Source organism: Passer montanus, unplaced genomic scaffold (assembly GCF_014805655.1).
Source record: "Passer montanus isolate IOZ18808 unplaced genomic scaffold, ASM1480565v1 scaffold40, whole genome shotgun sequence".
NCBI classification, from domain to species: Eukaryota; Metazoa; Chordata; class Aves; order Passeriformes; family Passeridae; genus Passer; species Passer montanus.
In genome coordinates, this window is record NW_024368819.1 from 691,393 (window position 1) to 712,280 (window position 20,888).

The following is a 20,888-nucleotide window of genomic DNA, read 5'->3' on the forward strand; positions in this document are numbered from 1 at the left end:
TAGCATCCAACTGTGTATCACAACACACCAGCTCTGTCATGACCAGCTCCTACACCGTCCAGCTACATACATACATATATTAAAAAAAAAATATATATATATCCACACACACAAGTACAGACATAGTGTGGGAGTGTCATTCAGCAACCAATCCTACAGATGTAGAGCCCAGTCTCTGGGTGGGCCAGAAGGAAATGTTCCAAAATCAAGAGAGCAATTCTGTCTCCCTTACTACAGCTCCCATATCTCTGGAATAAAATTCTGTAGCAGTCTCTTGGCTGGAGCAAAGCCATCTCTGCCCTGGACCACACTGGTTTCCAATGAGGACTCCAGAGCAGGAGGGGGCATTTTCCCCTGCCAGATCCCGAATTCCTGCTCTCTAGTTCCTTCTATCCCCTCTGCAATGCCAGTGGTGAGTGACAGCTGCTCAGCCTGCCCAAGCTGTGAGCTCAGCTCCAAGAACTGGCACAGCAGGAGAGCTGGTGAAGCTCCTCAGGTTTGGAGGAAGCTGCTGACACAACTTACTCAGAAAAAAAAGGAGTCAGCAAGAAAACACCAACACTAACACTGCTCAAAACTGTCCTGTAAAATCATCACAGTGGGTGGATTTATTTCCACCCCCACTCCCCTCAAACAGAACTGGGAAGTGCTATTCCCTGAGCACTGAAGGCTGGGAAACAAGATTTTAAGGGTGCCTGAGCATCTCACTGGGATTAGTCTGAGAGGGCACAGCTTTCAAACCCCCTCTGCACAGAACAGGTGTCTCAGCATCTCTGAGGATGTGCTGCCCAGCTTTCACAAGCAGTGACACAAACTCTGCTAGCAGCTGAGTAAGAATTGGCAAAGCCCTCAAGACCTGTCAAGGACCCCACAGGGTACACAAATGAGGAGAAAAAATTAAGAAAATAAATTAAGGAATTTATCACATAATGAGGAATATATCAAGTAACAGCCACAGGTTTCCTGATGCCAAGATTCTGGTTCAGTGCCCCTCCCCTTCTGAAAAACACAGCTCACACACTTCCAGTTTTGGTTTAGGGTTGTTTTGCGCTTTCATTTGATTTTTTTTTTAATAAAAGAAGGCTTCCAGATACCTAATACTATTGTGCTGTTTGTGCAGGACAAACAAACTTTAAATACTAAAATGCACAAGTCAAAACAAGCTGTTTCAAACTGCTCAGCAGTGCAGGCTCAAGCACTTATTTGCAATGGCTTTACTCTTTGTACAATCAGTTCTATATGTAGCAATGACTGTATATAAAGAATATAGTACATACTATTGTTTTCATTGTTGATTTACAAGAGAAAAAAAAATAAATATTTTCCATTCTTATTATACATTAACATTTCAGTAGAAAGTTACAGCTGTTGTGTTGGCATGACCTGCAACATAAGAAGGAGAAGGGACATGCATACTTATCTATTAAGAACTCTAAACTATGACTTTGTAATAAATTACAGAGGACAGATACCAGCCAACAGACTACTGATTATCTGAATCCAGTACATTTGTGATTCTTGCTCCATGGTAAAAGCCAAAAATTTTGCAAAATACAAAAGCCAGTAGCTTGCATTATAAGTAAGACAAACCACGTATGGTATACATACGTACCACGTATGGTGTAGCCTCTTCTCCAAATGTTTGTGAATAACAGGCTTGTGGTTTCTCAGGCAAAGGAGATTAAGTTGTTGAGTTGGTCCTTGCACCCTTCACACATAACTAGCACCATAAAGATGCAAGGACCTCAGCAAACACCTAAAATTCATGCTTAGTAGATAAAGCATGCATTTCGTAGAGTTTGTGCAGGGTACATACTCTTCATTAAGGTTACTGTGCAAAAAAGATTCTCGACCACTGAAGATGTTTCTGTAATTCTGTTATGATTATTAGCAACATTTTTAAAGTTTAGCAGGCCTGTGTGTGATTAATGAAAAACCTGTACTTGTGCTTCCCCCCTGATTGCTGTGCCCCTGAACTGGGGGCTGAGGAAACAAAGGCAGCAGCCTCAAAGTCCAATGAAATGGGGAAAAAGGAGCTGCAGTTTGCTAAAAAATAAAATATTTTAAAATGGCACAAAGCTTTGTACAGGTGGATCTACCAGTGCAAATACATATACATGAGGTACCAATTTGTTCAGATCTTTTTCTAGGCCAGATCCATTTATATGTATCTTAAAACCACTCAGCTTCCTGCTGTCAGATAAATGCTACAGCTTGTCAGCCTGTAAGTAAAATCAAAATCAAAACAAATTTTCAGCATATTCAATATGAGATTATTGTAATTTCTCTACAGTTTAGCTTCTGAGTTTTCACTACTGAGACTACTTAATTAATTTTTGGTTTTTTAAAAAGCAAAATAATATAATAATAATTTTCTTTTTCAAGACTTGATAGGATGTGAGGAATAAGTTAAAATTGTACATGTAATTTGGAACAATAACTGTAACTGGCTGAATATTTTAACATTGTTTGAAATTTTACTAAGTACTGTTAGGAAGGAGGAACACAGTTATTGCTATCTGAAGACTTAAAATTAAACCAAACCAACCTGAAAGCATAGACAGAACTATTCCAATGGTGAAAATTCTATAGATACAAAACAGCATTCTGCCTACAATTAGTCCTTCTGCATCTGAACACTCTTCAAGTTATCTACAGCTTTCTCTTCGGAGTAACAATGATGGCATTTACATGGAGCCATGTGTTTGAAGTGGCCAACTGAGGGGGACACACAGCTTTTCAACTCTGGCAGCTCCTTCTTGAGACGTTCCAGCTGCTCCACCTGGAACACATTTGGTTGTTCAGGATTTGTGTCGTATATTCTGAATAAATGAGAAAAGAAAAAACACTGATCAGTATAAACTAGCAGTCCACAGAAATGTACACCAGATCAAGCACCTGGGGTTTTTTCCTTAACAGAGCAAAATTAGGTTCCAAAGTCAGTTTGTTTGGGGTTATTACCCTAAGTTTTGCTGCTTATGTCACAATACAAAATGGTATTCCCTTTGCACAGACTGGTTAGTGTTTCACTGGATATGAACTAAAAACCTACTGGCATATACTCACTGAATCTCCTGATAAATGTGATTTTACAGGTGGCACAAAGCAGTGAAGCAAGAGCAGTGTTCCAGGATTCAAAGTTCAAAGCATAAGAAATTTCAGAGTCCTGAGATCATTTGAACAGACTGTAATATACTGCTTGCACGTAATAATACTGCATTGAGTGTATACTTACTGTTTCAAGAAGTATTTCACCTCCCCCAGTTCAGTATTTTTTCTTTATTAAATTACCATAATTACCACAATATTAAATGAAGAGTGAAAAATAGAGAATTTAACCTCTCTGCACACCTAATGCAGGTTTAACCATCTACACTGCATTAAACAGTCTATCTTCTATTCACTTTCTTGTTTTCACACATGTAAACAAAGCTGCAGATTTGAAATATCAGCATCATACCAGATTGTCCAAATCCAAACCACACTTGGAGAGACAGTGCAAGCACTGAGCACAACTCAAACACTATTCTGGTGTAATTCATTACAAAGAAAAAGCATTGGTGCTCCTGTAACCTAACATTGGAACAACACATATTGTAACAAGTATATATCTTGATTTCCCAACAGTAATTTTTAATATCTGCATGTTTATATTCAAAATTTTAATCCTGGAACCTAGCTGCTCTCACTTTTAGTTGTTGCATATACACACTTCCAGGTATTGCAGGTCTTCAGGTTTTTCTCCTTCAAATGAAAACTTCTGCAAGAAGTTACCATGGCTTCTGCCTTAGTCTTTAAGAATGGTCATACTTCACTATGATTCCTTCAAGAAAGTAGTTTGTTTTTATTTCATCATCCTTTGTTTCTCACACATTTTCAAGTTATGCCCAAAAGGAACCAATGCCACTAACAAAACAATGTAGTGCTCAAGTGAGAGAGTGCAAGGTGCCCTTTTACCCTGACAGGACAACTTGTGAACTGCTGGCAACTCCAAGACACCAAAACCAACATGCAGCTCAAAGATGGGTACAGTAATGGCATTCAAGTGAGGAAACACTTCCACAGGAAATATTGATATGGATCACAGTAAGGTCAAGGACAATTTCTGTGAAGGAACTCCTAGAAGTGAGGATAGATGCTGTCCAGTTTGATGAAATCCAAACAGAAGGCATAGCACTTGAATTACTTGCACACATTTGTAATCCAATCAGGCCTAAAATATGACCCAAATTTGCCCAATGGAAGTTTTCTGCAAAATAACAGCTCTACCTTCCTGTGCTTTCTTCAGTTGAGTCAGCTGACACCTTATGAATTTCCCTGTGAATTCCAGACAGAACACTGAAACTTGAGCATAGTATTCTATATAAAATACGTTAGAAACTAAGAATCTGAAGTCTTTCCCATCAGTTAGACTCTAACTGAGTTAGAGAGCAAAAGAATGGTTCTTCTAAGCCCCTTATTCCTAGAACATGGCTAAGCATATTCTAAGCAGCTTCTGGCAAGTACTTTATTACTAGTTCTTTACTGCAACAAATATAAACTCTTCAATTCCTGCTCCATTCTAAATTCTTTTCAATTGAGATTCTGGATGAATTCAACCCTCCAATCTCCTTTTAAGTTGTCCACTAGAGCCAGTCCACTCCAATGTGGGTATTTGGTTTCTTTTAAACCAAAGGCAGAGAAGACAACTCAAAGCAGAACTTCAGAATTTCTTGACCCTGCTTTTCATTTGGGTCCACAAAAGTACACCATCAGTTTGCAGGCACAGAGCTCCAGTGCTTCTCTAATTATTTCCAACACCACTGTAAAGATAAGGAATAAACTCTCATCTCCCTATCCTCCATTCTTCAACAGGACAATAATTTGTAAGCAACTATGCATCAAAGTTTCTCCATCCAACCTCGTGCTAACAAGCAAGCCCTGCAGAAGACTGAGAAGTCCTTTAAACATTACTTTTTAAAGTAAGCACCTTCTACAAAAGACTTGCAGGATGTTGCAGGGCTCTGCAGTGGGTGTAAAACTGATGTGTTTGGCTCCTCTGACAACACATACAAGACAAGAGGCAGCAGCACTGAAATACTGTTTTCATGCTCAAAAGATTTTCTGAAGCTTTTGATTAAAGCTTTTCACTTTTCTTTAGATCTCGAGGAAAACTTCGAGTTTACTTTGCAATGCACAAAATGGGGACGACTTAAACTGTCATTGCACAACATCTTAATTCAGTCACTGTGTAGATTATAAATCAACTCATACTACACTTCCTCCACATATCCATGCTGTTATTTAAGTAACATGCAGTTTCAGGCAAACAGGGCAGCCCAGATTTCAGCAGTCTTGTGCTTTTGAGAAGTGTTTAAAATGCTTCTGATTTGATTGCCAGCTAAATTTGTGTAAATGTTGGGAAGTTACTAATACCAGTCAAGCACAGCTTTTGCCTGCAAATGCAACATGCAGCCTAAAGAACTCCAGTGTTTGGACAAAGCTGTCATGGGAAAGCTCTCAGCATCCATGTTTGGGAAACAGTGATTTAGTATTTTTATGCAGCTCTGTGTAGTATTCAACAAACAAAATTCAGATAATGTAAAGTGAATGAGAAAAGATGATGCAAGTGTAAGCTAGCACCCACCCCCTCTCCACATTGGTATTCAATATACAGCCAGAGGTGTAAAAACACAAGGCTGCATTGTTCTTACTCAGTTAAGTATCTTCAAATACAGAAATATTTCTGGACTGTCTCCAAAGCCTACCCAGGAGAAAAACACCAGATAAATCACCTCAGAAATCCTGCTTTAAAAATCAGCATTTTAACCAAGCCAGAGAATTTCACAATAGGTTGAAATTTCTTCTTTAATTAAAACTGAAACATCAGACTAATAAAGCATTTTAAGGACGTGATTTCTGTGCAGACAGAAGATACCCAGTCATGCACATAAAGTATTTTCTTGTTTAAGAGCCCAAACAAAAGCCTGAAGGCAGACATGGCACCTTTCTGTAGAGGCTGCCTTTTTAATTCAAATAATTTGGTTAAACCCTGAGATGAATGGTAGCTGAACATAGAAAAATGGAGAATATCACCCCAGCATCCCAGAACATCTGTTTGGATTGATGACTCTGGCTGTGATAATTTGCAGCCCAAGTGGAGAAAGGCCTGGATGGGGGGAGGGAATACATTTGTGTTCTTTCCTCCGCCCCAGTGAGATCAGCCTTTTAAAATTTTTGGCATTTGTAAGCTTCCCAGATTTAGTCTTGCAGCTTTTCTCCATGCAAAGCAAAGCCAGACCCCCTACCTGCATTTTTATTTGCCCAGTGCTTGGTATCACCAACTTTTGGTATTCAGGACACAGTTTTTCTGCCATCTTCACAACTGGCTATAGTGTTTTGGTCAATTCTACATGGATGATTAAAGTTTGGAAAAAAATAGCTTACAGAAATAATCTCTATGCACACAGTTCATAATCTCAGAAATAACTACTGCACACAGTAACTCGGGGCCACGTACAAGCAACCTAAAATTCACTACAATTCCTCTATTCACTTCCTAAATTATTCAGACAATTAGCACTTAACATGGTGTAAGTAAATGCCTAGTAAACAGCAACACAAAATACCATATTTGATAGATATCTGGACTTGGCCATAAATCCAGAGAACAAAAATACAGAAACCATGGAAGAAGCACCATCTTAATTCAGCCCTGGAAATATTATGGAATTTGAAGACAAAACAACAGCATTAACTGGCTTTACACTAAAACAGATTATTGCAGTCCCTACTTATCACTTAGACCTTGGAACAGTCATGTACATCTCTCTTGAGTTCTGCTTTTTAAATTTAGTTTTACATTTATTTCTGAATTCCAAACAGCACAGGATATGGATGATGACACCATATCTATTTAAACTCTAAATAACAACTTCAAGTGTCAGGTGATCTGAAAGACTGGCTCTTTACCCAGCAGCTCCAGCTGTGAGTGAAACATTTGCTGCTGGGTTTTACATCCCTACATTCCAGGACTTGCAGGTACCACCTGCATTTCAAAATGCCCACCTTGAGACATCTGATGCAACTTTCACAAATTGTCATATCCCTAACCTGCATTAAGAGTGAATTTAATTTTACTCACACAATTAGTAAAACTTGAAAAGTAATTAAGAATTGCAAAGGGACATCCCATTGTTTGTTTTGGCCTACAGAAAAAAAAAGGGAAATTACATTTAGAAATTACACTTAACAAGCCTGAAATAACAGCTTTGGAGTTAATACTAATTTTGGGGTTCCTCTCCAAAAAATGGGAAGATGTTGAAGTGGAAGTGACAGAGGAGCAGCAGAGAGAGGAGAGATGAACACTGTTAAGGATCCAGATCATGTAAACAACGAAGGAAGGTTAAGAAATTTTTGTTCAGTGAAATCCACAAGGGAATTCAGCCTTCACACAAATTGGCTGGTTATCAGAAAGAGATAAAAGGTGTTCTACTGTCCTACCACAACTTAAAGCACACCAAAGAGTACAACAGGACACATAAGGTGACGAGTAGCTGACTTGCAGCCTCAACATAAATGCCACAACATTTAAGTAGCATGGAGCATCTAAAGCAATAAAGGCAACGTGAAGTCAGAAATTAGGCTGTCCCCTGCTTTACTGTTTTACCACAGTAGTGAATATCTACTGCACAAGGAGTAATTAAAAACTCTGGAAGACTGGATTAGTAGACATGAGATGAACATTTCACAAACGCTTTACGCAGTGGTGTTTGATTAAAACACCCCACCAACAATGTATCACCTTAACTTATGCATAGCACAGCATAAAATTTCATTACCCTCTGACTGCACATTATATAGTTAGAGGATTCTTTCACCTACATTCCAATCCAGAGGTATTTTTCAGTGACTAAACTGGGCCCCAATCCTGAGCTGTAGCAGAGGTGCAGCACACAGCACAGCTGTAGCAGGAAAGAGGGCTTATGTATCCAAGTCCTCAGTCTGAAGCTGATCCCCAGTGTAAAAACCTAGTTATTCCTTTTTTTTTACTGCCAATGAATGGGAGACATTCTGTACAGCACAAGAAGTGGCACCTCTGGCAAACTGAGCAGCAGTGGACCCACCACCTTGAAAGGACTCTCAGAAGTCAAGAACAGATTGAAAAGAGTTAACTTTTTTTTTTTTGCACTGAGAGCCCAGAACCCTAGGAGCAAACATATTTGATTTCCTGCCCCTAGAGATGATTAAATTGACTCTCCATTTTCACTTTATAAAATGAAGGCTTTGACAATTATTGATTCCCCCTTCCTCTGTGTTTTTTGTTTGCTTGTTTTTTGGGGTTTTTTTTTAGGTAAAACAATATTCAAAGCAATACTCTTGCTAAAGCAGAAGGTTTGAAAGCCTTCTGTAATTTCAAACTTCAGTTACACTTAATGTTTTCCCAATTACTTTCTTATCTATTGGAAATTCTAGTTTAATACAGCTTTTCAAATTAAACTTCATCTCATAATGATGAATTTCTCATCTTCAAAGACAAAAGACTTAAAAACTTTGAGTTGTTGTAAGCAACCAGATAATGCAACAACACTTTTGTTAAAATATTTAACACAGTATTCTGATGTTTCTGCCTGAATTTTTGGATGTAACAGCTACTTTCTGAAATTACTAATTTGGTAGTTTGCCCTGGAGTCACTCCAAGGTAATTTTAATAAGAAAAATGTGAATTCACAGCTTTGGAACACAGGAGAATGTTAACTATTTCCACAGGTCAATGTAGAATGCTGAAACTTCCAGTCAAACAATTCAATAACATTTTCCTCATTGTATCACATACGTAACTTAAAAATTACTATCATGAATATTAGTAGCATCTTAAACATGTATGCCATACACTGATTCTTTAAAGGACCAAATTACATATATGTTGATCTCAGGAAAAACAAAAGTTATTTTGCTTCATAGATACACCTGAAAGAGTGGGAACTGGTGTTAGACTTATTCTTGGCCCAGGTTTATGGGGTCCTGGTACTTTCTGCACCCAGTCAACCAAGAAGCACCATGAAATTTCACCAGAATCAATTTACAACAGTTTCTAAGCTTGATGATGGTGGTGATTATGATGATTCTTTTAAAAAGCCACAGCTAAGTACCTGTCATATATTAACCCATGAACACCATATTCTCTCAGCTTCTTCCTGTTATCCGGCTCATTTGCATCATCGCCCCATGTAAAGATCACCAGGCCTTTGGATATGGCCCGTGTAACAAATGCTGGATTCCTCAGCAGGTCTTCAGTATGCACACTAATTCCCTGAAATACAAAATCAATTAAAATCCATGTTTCTGAGACATTTACATCAGCTTTTTTAATCTTTTAACACTGGCAGCTCCTTACTGTTTCATCCATGACAATAAAAAATATTTAATACAATTAGAGTGTTTATTTACACTGCTATTTTTAAAACATTGTATTAAAAACCATTTCAAACAATGGACTTTTTTTGGCAGTTACCCAATATTAGTGTATTTCTTTTGTGAGGTTAGTCATAATTTAAAGCATTATTGCCAAAAATGATAGATTTAAAAGAAGCAGTAATAATTCAGTTTGATTTTAACTTGTCAGCTTACCAGCAAGTTCTCAAACTGTGCAAAGTTAATGGCAATTGGAGTTGTGCGACATCTGAGATCCATCAGCTCTGGAAAGAGTTTAGATTCCCCTTGGGTGAGAAATAACACAGGATACTTGTTTTGCTTGTGCCGGATCCTGCCAGGAAAAAAGTCCACAAGTAACAAATGGAAGAAAAAAAAGTGAAAAAACAACTTTCATTTATTTGATTTGATCTCACTGTTTCAAGGGGAATTCCTCTCTTTCCTGTATGTTCTAGTCCTGTGTCCTGTCTTCTAATTCCTAACTGGTGCAAGGAGATGGTCTTGCAGTTTAGCATCAAACTGTGCTGACAGACTGCTCAACTGAGTCCTTTTGCCACTACTGGAAATTAACACAACATGTTAGGGAAAGCTAGACTTGATGTTGAACTCAGCCTTACATCCTCAATATGTTTATATATAATCTCCCAAAGGCCATTTAATTCTGTAATTTTCTTCTTCAGTGCACAGATTCATGATCATGAAGATCCATGACAGGAATTTATAAACATGGTTAATACACCATGTTTAATAATAAACCCCTAACTTTACTAATGCATTTTTCAAGCTGAATACTGTAAGAAGATTATTTGTTCCTAAGTTAGGCTTACATAGCCCTCAAGTATGACTGGAAAAGACTTTGGGATACCAGAAGAAACCCTGACCTTTTTTGTTGTGCTAAGCAAGAGTGATGCATCCAGAAAGGCGCTTGACAAAAATATACACTATGACTTTGTTCACCTATTTTTATTTTTCAGGCTCATTCCAGATAGCAAAGTGGTCTCATTTCAGTTCCCAACTATTTTGGGAACTGTATCCAAACTTTATGTCTAAGGAAAACACCTGTTATTTATTTCCTGGTGTGTATTTTTAAATACAAAGTAAATTTTACCAAATAAAATAAATTTCAGAAACAAAGTACATTATTTCTCTCTTCTTAACTTACATTGTACAAATATCTGCATGAAAAGAAGAAAACACAATTCTTCTTTGTCCAGCATTCATCAAAACAGTTTTCAGAATAATATCTAGGTAAGTGTTCATATCAAAGTAAGTTGACAAGTTGCCATCCCACTGTCCATCCTGGAAAAAGAAAGCACAAGTTTGAGTCACTTAAATTAATGCTTACTAAAATTATTTTAACCAGCAATGGTCTCTCAATCAACCTGAGCAAAGTGAGAACTCAGCTGGCCAGTTTGAATGCAGAATCAATCCCTCAGTCTGTTCAGTGCTGCTTCCAACTCTCCAGGACTGACAGCCTGAGAGGTGCAGCTGAATTCTTACAGCAATGAAATTCACTGAAAAACTCCCTGTCTCCCCATCCAAGGAATGCATTCCTAGGAATGCCTATTACAACTACAAAAACACAAATTCCCTGAAGACCAGTAATTACAGCAGCTACTCTCTGTTGTTATTTCTAGCATACTGACTCCCACCTACCACTGTCCTTAGCTTCCTTCTCCCACTCCAGGCTTCCAATCCCAGCCTTTACAACCATTTCCCTCTGGACTGAGTGCTGCACAATCCAGCTGAGTCTGCAACCCTGCTGACTAGAAGGAAGCAGCTGCTTGCATTACTGCACCATGTTGTAGCTGCTCCTGCACAGGGCCAGGAGGGGCTGAATTTCTTGGCACTTTCCTGCCTGTCCTGTTGTGAGCTGTTGACTCTAAAAAGAATCTCCTGCCAAAAGCAGTCTGAACTCAATCCTATAAATTTTATCATTTTAAGAATAAAACTGTTAATTTGTTGGAGTGGTACTCCTATACTCCCAGTTTAAAAATAATGCAGTATTTTTTTTTAAAAAGGCACAAACCCCCACAAAAATTATGCCTTTGCAGCTCATAAATTGTCACATCAAATTACAAGCTTTAGCCATAAGAATGTCAAACAAACAAAGTAAATCACATGTATGTTTACTCACCCTTTGCTGGGAGATCCATTTTACTTCTATGTCGAACCCAACATCTTTAGGAACAGACTCCAGGACCTAAAAAAAATTTTACTATGAAGTGACACCACAGCAAAGGAGGACCCCACAACAAAGCACTGAGAAGGTAATTGCTGGGAGAATACATTGGAGTTTAATTCTAATGGTGTCTAACAGTAAAATTCAAAACCCTAGGTTTTTAACATTTATACAACACACATATACACTCTTTTCTACTCCAGTTTAAACCTAATGAATATATAAAAGTGGATACAATCTTAAGGACAAGATTTTGACAAACATACAGATGTGAGTCAATTCACCTTAACACATGTAAGAAACGCCCCATTTGTACTCCTAAAGAAAATTTTTTTTTTATTTCTCCAGAAAGTTATTTTGAATGCAAAATGCATCTTAAGCATGAAATCCAGGAGCTTGCCATTACCATGATAACAAAAGTTCTCTCATGTGAAATTCCCGTAAAGAATTTTGCAAGGTGATTTCAAGAGGTGGAGCTAACACAAACCAGTCCTAAATGGAAACTCACTGGAAATTCACTCAACATTTCTCAGTGTCTGGCTCTGAAAGATGGCCAAGACACTGTGAGGAACTGCCAAAGGCCAGGTGTGGTTTCTTTCACAATTAGAAACAACTGCCAATGCATTAACAGGCAATGCCCACATGTTGGGGCAGCTGTAAAACTGAGTGCACCCTGAGCAACACAGCTTGGGCTCACAAATTCAGAAGCTTGAAATACACACAGACCTGTAAGCACTGAAAACCCTCCAGTGTCTAACAATAAAACCCCTGTTCTCAGTTCCAGTATTGATACCAGAGGTCTAAACCCAAAAATCAATATCCCCCTTACTACATGTGCAAAGCTGAAAGTAAAACACAGGTTTTCATGTTCCCCAGTCATCTTGCTCCATATTCACTACTTACTGTCTGCAGAGAAGGAAATGGCTGCATCTCAAAAGCAAAGTTCTCTTCCTCTTTAAAAGATGCTGGAAAGAAAGATAAAATATTGAATTAAAACAAACAGAAGAATAATCCCAGTAATGCCAGCAAGAAAAGACTGGCCCAAAATCGTAAGGCCTTTTGGAGTGAATAATGAAATCAGGTCTCCCTTTTGATTACCTACACCTTTTCCTCTAACACTGACATACTCCAATGATGGTGTTGGCAATTCCTGGTTTGGAATTTAAAACCTTGCCATTATATATCAGAATGGCTTCTCCCATCCCTCACCATTTCACTCAGAGAATTATATCCACAATAAGCCTCAGCTATCAATGCTTATTTGTTTAAAAAATCTTTTCTTATACAGGTAGGATGTGTGAGATAATTTGCTGTCCCTACAAAGGGGATAATTAAGGCCAAAAATTTACAGCACTGATAAGACATCCTACAGCAGTTACCAAAGTTCTTGCCAGCAAGTCTGAAGAGCTGACGGTACAGTTGGAGAGGCATAAGATAGAAACATCAGTGGCAATTTTGTTATGATTATTCAGAAACACATATTGATCTATATATTTGCCTTCTACCCTTCTGTCCCTGCTTCCCAAGGGAGTAACTTCTGTTCAGATATTTCCTTCCCAGTAAAGGCCTCCACAGCATGCACAAAATTAACTACATAAGCATTTAGAAATGTTCAGGACAAATGTGATTACAATAAGCAACTGCAACCACAGAATTTATATAATTACATGGCAACAAATCAATCCCAACACTCTTCCAAACTAGTACATACCATTGTGATCTTTTACTTTCAGGGCCGTCACGTGAGCCAGCTGAAGAGCATAAGAGCAACATTAACACTCTACCCACATCTTCCTACATGTAAAACGTAACTCATTTTGCTTGTAAATAATTTTACAATTTAAAAGTCTATTACAGACATAGTTACAGTAATTTGTAAAAGAATAAAAGACCATATTGTATACATCACAATTTTCTTTCAAACTTTGTTTTAACGATTTCAAGAAAAGCTCAAAACCAAACTGAAAACATGCTTACTGAAAATTCAGGAATCGTGTTAAGGGTAAACCCATGCAAACTATAATTCAATATCAAGATGTGAAGAAGTCTGAACATTAATCCCTCCTCTGTGTTTCAATGCAGTGCAAAGGGCTGACCTGTTTTATATTACAGTCACACATACTGAGCTAGAATCAGGCCAGACACAGCCAACTCCTCTGCTCCATTCAAATGCTCTCTTCACAAAAGGGAGCAGGCCAAGTAATTTTAAGTAAAAAGAATCATATGGTACATAGACCAGCCAGATGGTTTCCTTGACTGAGGGCAGGTATCTCAGCAGGGTCTTCAGTAGCCTACTCATCCCTTTTTTACCTAGACAGGGCACTTCTGTTTGGAAGGTAGAGCAGTTCAACACGGTCCCTTTATCATTTGAAAATTAGATACCATATTTTGAGAGGATAAAAGTAGTAACATTTATCCAAGCTGTAAAAACGGTGCAAAAGTATTTTTCTTGGAATTACCTAATTGTTCTGTTTGTACAGTTTTTAAAACTGTACTCTCCCAAACTATCTGTAGTCACTCCCAAAACCTCCAAGCTTCATAAAATTCTACACATGGCATATTGTACTAGGCAAGGAAACAATACCTTTAATAACTGCAGCTGATCAAATGTGAGTTCTTTGACTGCAATCTCAAACAGTTCTGAAGGCTCCGTGTCCAGTTTCTTTGAAGAGAACCAACACATAATTAAGCATCACTGAAAAAACAAAAAAGCCTACACACTTTTCATATAGTAGCCATAAAGGCAATTAATGTTTCATATTTTATTGATAAAGATACAAGTGATATCTTATTAAGATGATCAGTTTTTACAAGAACACTGGCACCTAAAAGCATAAAACAGTTTGAAAGAAACTTAGTGTTTTGTCTTTCACGCAAGTCAGAGCTTTAAAGTTCTTGCCTCCCAAAATGTTAGCATAATTATTCTGTAAAATCTTGATTGGTTAATGCATTCAGGAAAGATGTTTACAAGTAAAGAAATGCAGTAAAAAATATTCCAAGGCAGTTCACTTTACTGCTGTTTATCCAATGTCTCAGAAATTAATAAAAAAAGATAAATGTCCTGGAGTAAAATTCACACACACAGACCACTCCCAAAATAAAGATCTGGGGTCAAAAAATTCTGTCCATTTCTCACTTCCCCTCTTCACTAAGAAATTTTTACTGAGCAAGACAATACTGAGTGAAGATACACTGAATATTCATTCCGCTCAGTCAAGGTCCATTTCAACAGCTGTTCTAAACCAAGCTTCTTATAAAGTGCAATACTGCAATGAGTGTGGGAGTTTGAAAACACAAGACCCACTGCCAAAAAGTGCTCTGCAATCTCTCTCTGGATTCACTGCCAGCACCAGGAGGGAAGATAAGCAGAACAGGACAGAATGCATTCAGGCCTCAGTATAAGAGAGCCCCATAGGCACCACAGAATATAGCAGAGCTGTCGGCTTTTTTTCTTCCAAATCTTAGGTCAGAAAGAAGCTAAATAGTAATTACAATGTGAGCTTGAAGAGTGCCAAACCATGCATCTGAAATGCTGTTGCTACAACATCAAAGGAAAAAACTCAACTTCCCTGCTCTGTACACTAGTAATGCTGCATATTTATTGTCATTCTATCCCTTGAGAGTCCAGAATTATTTCTATGAGAGCTTAACATTTTAAATTTCTAGAATAGGCATATCTATACATAAAATACAGCTATTATCTTCTTTACCTTTTTCATGGACATGCAACACGTGAGATCGTGGTATACTATAGGCACATGATCTTTAGAAAGATGTACATCAAATTCCACAAATGCTGCTCCCTACAGAAAATTGAAAATCACACAGAACAAAACAAAAGCCCATTAACTACTTATACACAAGGACTATAGAACTGTATGCAAGTATTGTCAAGTATTCACAGGTCCTGGACATCAAGCAGAAGTTGAATACACCTAGCTGCTACCAGTTAAATCATGTTCAGCAATAGATTATTAAAGATGAAAAAAATATATGGCAAATTATCCTAATTACCATAATACAGACACACACACATATATATATCTTGCTTAATCTTGTAAAACCCTCTAATAAGATTCAAGTCTTGTGAACCTGATTACAGAGAAAGGCCAAGACAATATTTTTAGACACAAATGTTTTAAACACAGATAATTTTGAGGCATCTTCCTCCCTCCTTCCCACCACCACACCAAGAGACAAGTGATGGCTCCACATGGCCAAGGCTTTAGGGAGATATTCCATACAGGAACAAACTTTTGGAGTCACTAGTGAGTAACACAGCAGCAGTGTATTATAATCTGTGCAAGAGCAGAAATAGCTGCATCCAGCACTCTCCTGCCCTTTTCAGCTGTAAATGATTTTCTGTTAGGCTTTAAAAAAGGAAGAAAGATCCAAAAGCTCGAAGTACAGTCTTCTGGAAAAGAGGGGGGGCCAGAAAGAAAGAGTAAGACAGTAAAAGTTTTGGGGTTTTTTACTTATATTGACTTTCTGCAAGTCATTCCTTTGAAGGCCTCCAAGAATACCATTCATCAAATTATCACCCTGACACCCACTTTTTCAATCAGCACAGAGAGAAAACAGGACATGGGTTTTTTTCAGCCCTTTTCTCAGCAGAAATATTTTTAAAGTGGTGGCTTGTCAGCCTTTTCAATCTGGAAATAGATGAAAGCAATTCTCTGGCGATGCTGCTGATGACTTCACAGGAAATTTCTGCCTCAATGCATATTTCTTGTGAGCATTCTAAAAGCCTGTCTATAAACCTGTAGTGTCCACTCGAGGATTAAGAACTACTGTTCAAAACAGTCATTTAGCAGCTATGGTTTTATTCAGTGATCAAGATTACTGGAAGGAATAAAAGTGATCACCTCCATCACAGAATTTAGGCACATGGAGCTATTATCTCCCAAACGGGAAGTTCTGCCTTAAGATTTCAAGTCTTCACTGCAGCAAGCACCAAAACAAGGATTGGTTTATTCTACCAGCTCAGCTCCCAAGTCACAATTTCAGACAGCAAGTTTCAGTACACAGCAGTCCCTGAGCAAGACCTTTGCCACATGAGAGGATGCTGACAGACTCCAGCAGTGGCAAAATTTGATTCATTTGTTCAAACTGTCTGTACAGGGTTGAGATTAAAATTCTCCCTGTATTAGAATACCAGCAGAATACACTAAATGGAAGTTTTGATTTTTTAAAGGGACTTGAGAATCAGAGTCTAACCTACTATTAACTTCCCATAACTCAGGCCATTTCCATAGTGATTTTATCTAATTTACATCAGTCCAATTATCATTCACTGTATTGAATCATGCAAATTAAGTGTACAAGCCAACCTAGTTTGCACTAGACAGGTGCTGTGTGTATGAAAATGTGTGCACATACATGACTAGCAGCGCTCCTCAGGGATGCAATGGTGTTCTCTCGAACTCTAGCAAGCCTGAAACAACAGCCAAGAAAAAGGGTTTGTTAGACGCAGTATAGCACAGAATTAAAACAACAGAAACACAAATCAGAAGTTTTTGTTTTAGGGAATACCCACAACTTGATACTGAAGTAAATGACTATGGGTTGCAGCTTTGTAAACTGTCCACTTCCTCAACCGATGTCAGTAACACAAAACAATTTCCTCAGTTTAAAATGCAAACAAACTTACTTAGTTGTTGTTGTAGAATTCCCTGCTCCCCTGTGTCCAACATCCAGAGTTGTTCTTGGTTTCCAGTACTTTGCATATGAAGCCTGCATATCACAAGCATATCCCTGGATGGGTTTGATGATGATGTAGTCCACTGCAAGAACAACAGCAATGCTTCACATGTCAGTAAACAGCAGACAGCTTTGAGGAAAGTTATCTGCATCTGTTGTTGCCATCAACCGTACCTCTAACTTTTCCAATTGTCTTCCTTGGATTTCTGCTCATGATAGCCAGTGTAAGAACTCCAGAACTCCTTCCGAATTCTGCGATTGTGGATGACAGGAGGCAGGCAGAGCCTACGTGACCTGGGAGCACATCATCTTGTACCACCTTCTCACCTAAATCTTCCTGAAAACAAAACAAACAAAAATCCAAAACCCCCACTGTTAGTTGTGAATGAGAATTCTACACAAACTCTTCTGGCTTGCTCCTCAGGACACAACACAAGTTTTCTTGTGTGTTACATAAAACACTATTTTCAGCTAAAATTGTTTAATGTAACAGTGAGTTACGAATTACTATCAGGAAAATGAAAATCTTAACAGAAATCTACAAAATTCATATTTTTCTTTGACACCCCTTACATCTCATAAGCTTTTCACATCAAAATAGCATGCATGGAATAGTCTGTCTTCTAAAATGCCCAAGTTCTATTTAGAACAAAAATGAACTGGAAGAATATTTATGCTTAAAATGCTAAAAAATGCAGTATGCATTTGCAAGGAAGAACTAATATACAGAATGTGCACTTGACCACAGTCAAGTTCAGGAACTATGTAGACACTTTACAATTATGACTGTAAGTGATCTTGAAGGCATTTTCAGACCAAAAAGAGAATGCTTAAAAAACTTTATTCTGCTGTATTCTGTGTAAGTTGCTTTCTTTTAAAAAGAACTTCAAATACTAAGACCCTTCAGGGGAAAAAACAGTGCAAAATAACAGACACAGTAGTGAGAATCCAGTTTTAATCTGCATGAGTTAGTTCAAAGAAATGTCTTTTGCTTCTAATATAAAAATTTAGATTCGATAGTTGTGATATAACCAATCCATACACACATTGTACAGTCTGAAGCAGGAGAAGCATAACTTAGCTCTGATAAAGGATTAATATCAAGCCAACCTAACAGCATGCAATACTGCAGACACACAGATTCAAGTCTAATTTGTACTGACTTCTAAATAAAAGCAGAACTGAAAAACCTCCTGTGCCACATCAAGAAGGCTCACAAAAACCTTTCTACCAATGGGCTGGGAGTCAAGTCTCACACTTTGTGTAAACAAAAGATGAAGAACATCAGGCAGTAGCTCCGTTTCAACAGTGGAATCTTCACAACAACTGAGCTCCAAAAGGCAGACTGCAGTTGCTTCTTAGGGGTAAAGAGACATACCTCAAAAAAATCAAATATTAATTCCAAGTTATCAGGCTCCATGGTTTGTATTGTGTATTCTATCCATCGGTCTGGCTGCAAAATATAGCCACAGTCTGGCTGAGTGCGTCGACATATGTAGTCAGTGTCACTGATCCAGGAGAACTCCACCGTGTTTGCCATTTTCTGAGGGACAGTAGGGGATGTCTTCTCTTGGCCTTCTTCATCATCATCCTTCTCTAGCCCTTCTAGGGTCAATTTTACTCTACTCGACCAGAAACACAAAACAAATGGTTAAGTCACTGCAGTGCCTTTACAAATGATAAAGATTTAGGAACAAGCCTGAGCAGAAGCTCGTATGACACAAGAATTCTTCTCAACTCCACCACTCACAGAACAGGACTGTATACAGTGTCCTCACACGAGCAAGAGTTTGCAGCCATTGTATAAATCCTGTTTTAGTCAGATTGCAGTGCTCAAGTCACTGCTAGAAGTTGAACCTGGGTAAATTTGAAAACTCTACTACTGGTCTGAAAAGCTGCACTCCACCAGACTATTTGGGCTGCCAAATAGACAGCCTTCCTGTACAGGATGACACCCATAATGCCAACAGGCTAAGGAAAAGCACTGAAAACAGCAGTCATCATCAAGATCAAGACTGGAACATTGGTGGCTGCTGCTATGTCTCTCTGATAAAGCAGACAAATATACTCTAATAGACATAAGCAATATAGGCTGATGCAATTATGTCCCTTGAAAAATCCTAAATGAGCATGTAAACTGAATGGATTTCTGAAAAATCCTGAACTGAGAAGCATAAGCCTCTATAAGACTCAAAGTCCTTTATCATAGAGAGCAAAACTCCCAGACAAAATTAGTTATGTCAGTGAAGTAAGCATACATGAGTAAACCAAATCCCTTCCTGCATCACAGACACAGCAGATGAGATACAGGAGTATCATTTATAGATGCCAAGTCACCAGTAAAACTGAAGTCATATCTCAAAGAAATAATTACAATAATGGAAATCTATTACAGCAAGTCCACATTGAAATATATCCTCATTTAAAAAAAAAAGAAGTTACAACACAGATACTCCAGAAACTTGAAAAATGACACTGCCATAGCGAGTGACAGTCACAGAAACTACTGGACAGATCCAACATTTTAGGACAGAGTATTTAGTGAATGCAACTAGCTTATTGAGTTTTATTTCAACCATTTAACTTGGACAAGAAGCTGGCTTCAGAAATTGCTCTACCTGCTATAACATGCAAGGAAAACAGGCAAAGCTGTACAGAACACAATGTAAGTATTAAATCTCAGTGAAGAGCATCATATTAAATAAATCTTCCCCTCATCAGCAAATCTGGAATTGGTGGGAGGGGGAATCAAAACAAAACTTGAAGGAAAGAAATAAATCAAGTATAACAGATCCATGGAATGGTTTGGAAGGGATCTTAAAGATCATTTAGTTCTAACCCCCCCCCACCACAGACAGGGACACCCATTCAACCAGGTTCCTCCAAGCCCCATTCAACTTTGCCTTGAACACTTCTTGGGTCTCAGCACCTACAAATCTGGACAACTTGTGCCAGTGCCTCACCACCCACACACTAAAGAATGTTTTCCTCATATCTAATCTAACCCTGTCCTCTTTCAGTTTAAAGCAGTTCTCCCTTGTCCTATCACTCCAGGACCTTGTCCAAAGCCCCTCTTCAGCTCTCTTTAGGGACTGCAGCAAAGGTCTTCCCAGAGTCTTCTCTTCTCTAGGCTGAAGACAGAATTTCTAATCCTGTGTCCTCAGCAGAAGTGTTCCAGCCCTCTGAGCACCTCCATGGTCTCTCTCCTCTGGACTCACTGTCACAGCTCCATGTACTTCTTATCCTGCAGGTCCCAGAGCTGGATGCAGTTCTCCAGATGGGGTCTCACCAGAGCAGAGCAGAGCAGGGGGCCAGAATCCCCTCCCTCACCCTGCTGGCCCCACTGCTGCTGCAGCTCACAATGCACTTGGCCTTCTGGGCTGCAAGCATGCAGTGCTGGGTCACATCGAGCTTCTCATCACCAACACTCCCAAGTCCTTCTCAGGGTGCTCTCAATCCATTCTCCACTGGGCCTGCACTTGGGATTGCTCCAGTTCAAGTGGAGAACCTTGCACTTGGCCTTGGTGAGATCTGAACTCCTAAGCCTGTGAAGCTTCCTCTGGATGGCATCCCTTTCCTCCAGTGCGACTGCACC

General features: G+C 38.6%; 1 protein-coding gene across 5 annotated transcripts in view; it reads right to left on the minus strand.

The window, feature by feature from the left end:
• Positions 1–1,027: 1,027 nt before the first annotated feature.
• The window catches only part of GPCPD1 (glycerophosphocholine phosphodiesterase 1), a 44,449-nt gene continuing 24,588 nt past the window's right edge, over positions 1,028–20,888 (minus strand). For 3 of the 5 annotated variants that reach the window (XM_039718819.1, XM_039718815.1, XM_039718818.1), the window contains exons 8-20: positions 18,672–18,915; positions 17,468–17,630; positions 17,244–17,376; positions 16,973–17,027; positions 15,304–15,396; positions 14,178–14,255; positions 13,305–13,344; positions 12,497–12,558; positions 11,549–11,614; positions 10,574–10,710; positions 9,610–9,745; positions 9,132–9,292; positions 1,028–2,822 (exon numbers count right to left, since the gene is read on the minus strand). In XM_039718819.1, the coding sequence (XP_039574753.1) occupies positions 2,618–2,822; positions 9,132–9,292; positions 9,610–9,745; positions 10,574–10,710; positions 11,549–11,614; positions 12,497–12,558; positions 13,305–13,344; positions 14,178–14,255; positions 15,304–15,396; positions 16,973–17,027; positions 17,244–17,376; positions 17,468–17,630; positions 18,672–18,915 (1,573 nt within the window). In that variant the 3' untranslated portion in view covers positions 1,028–2,617. Of the gene's footprint in view, positions 2,823–6,287; positions 6,389–7,123; positions 7,188–9,131; positions 9,293–9,609; positions 9,746–10,573; positions 10,711–11,548; positions 11,615–12,496; positions 12,559–13,304; positions 13,345–14,177; positions 14,256–15,303; positions 15,397–16,972; positions 17,028–17,243; positions 17,377–17,467; positions 17,631–18,671; positions 18,916–20,888 lie in introns of those variants that run through there. The other 2 variants (XM_039718816.1, XM_039718817.1) reach the window with 2 other exon arrangements.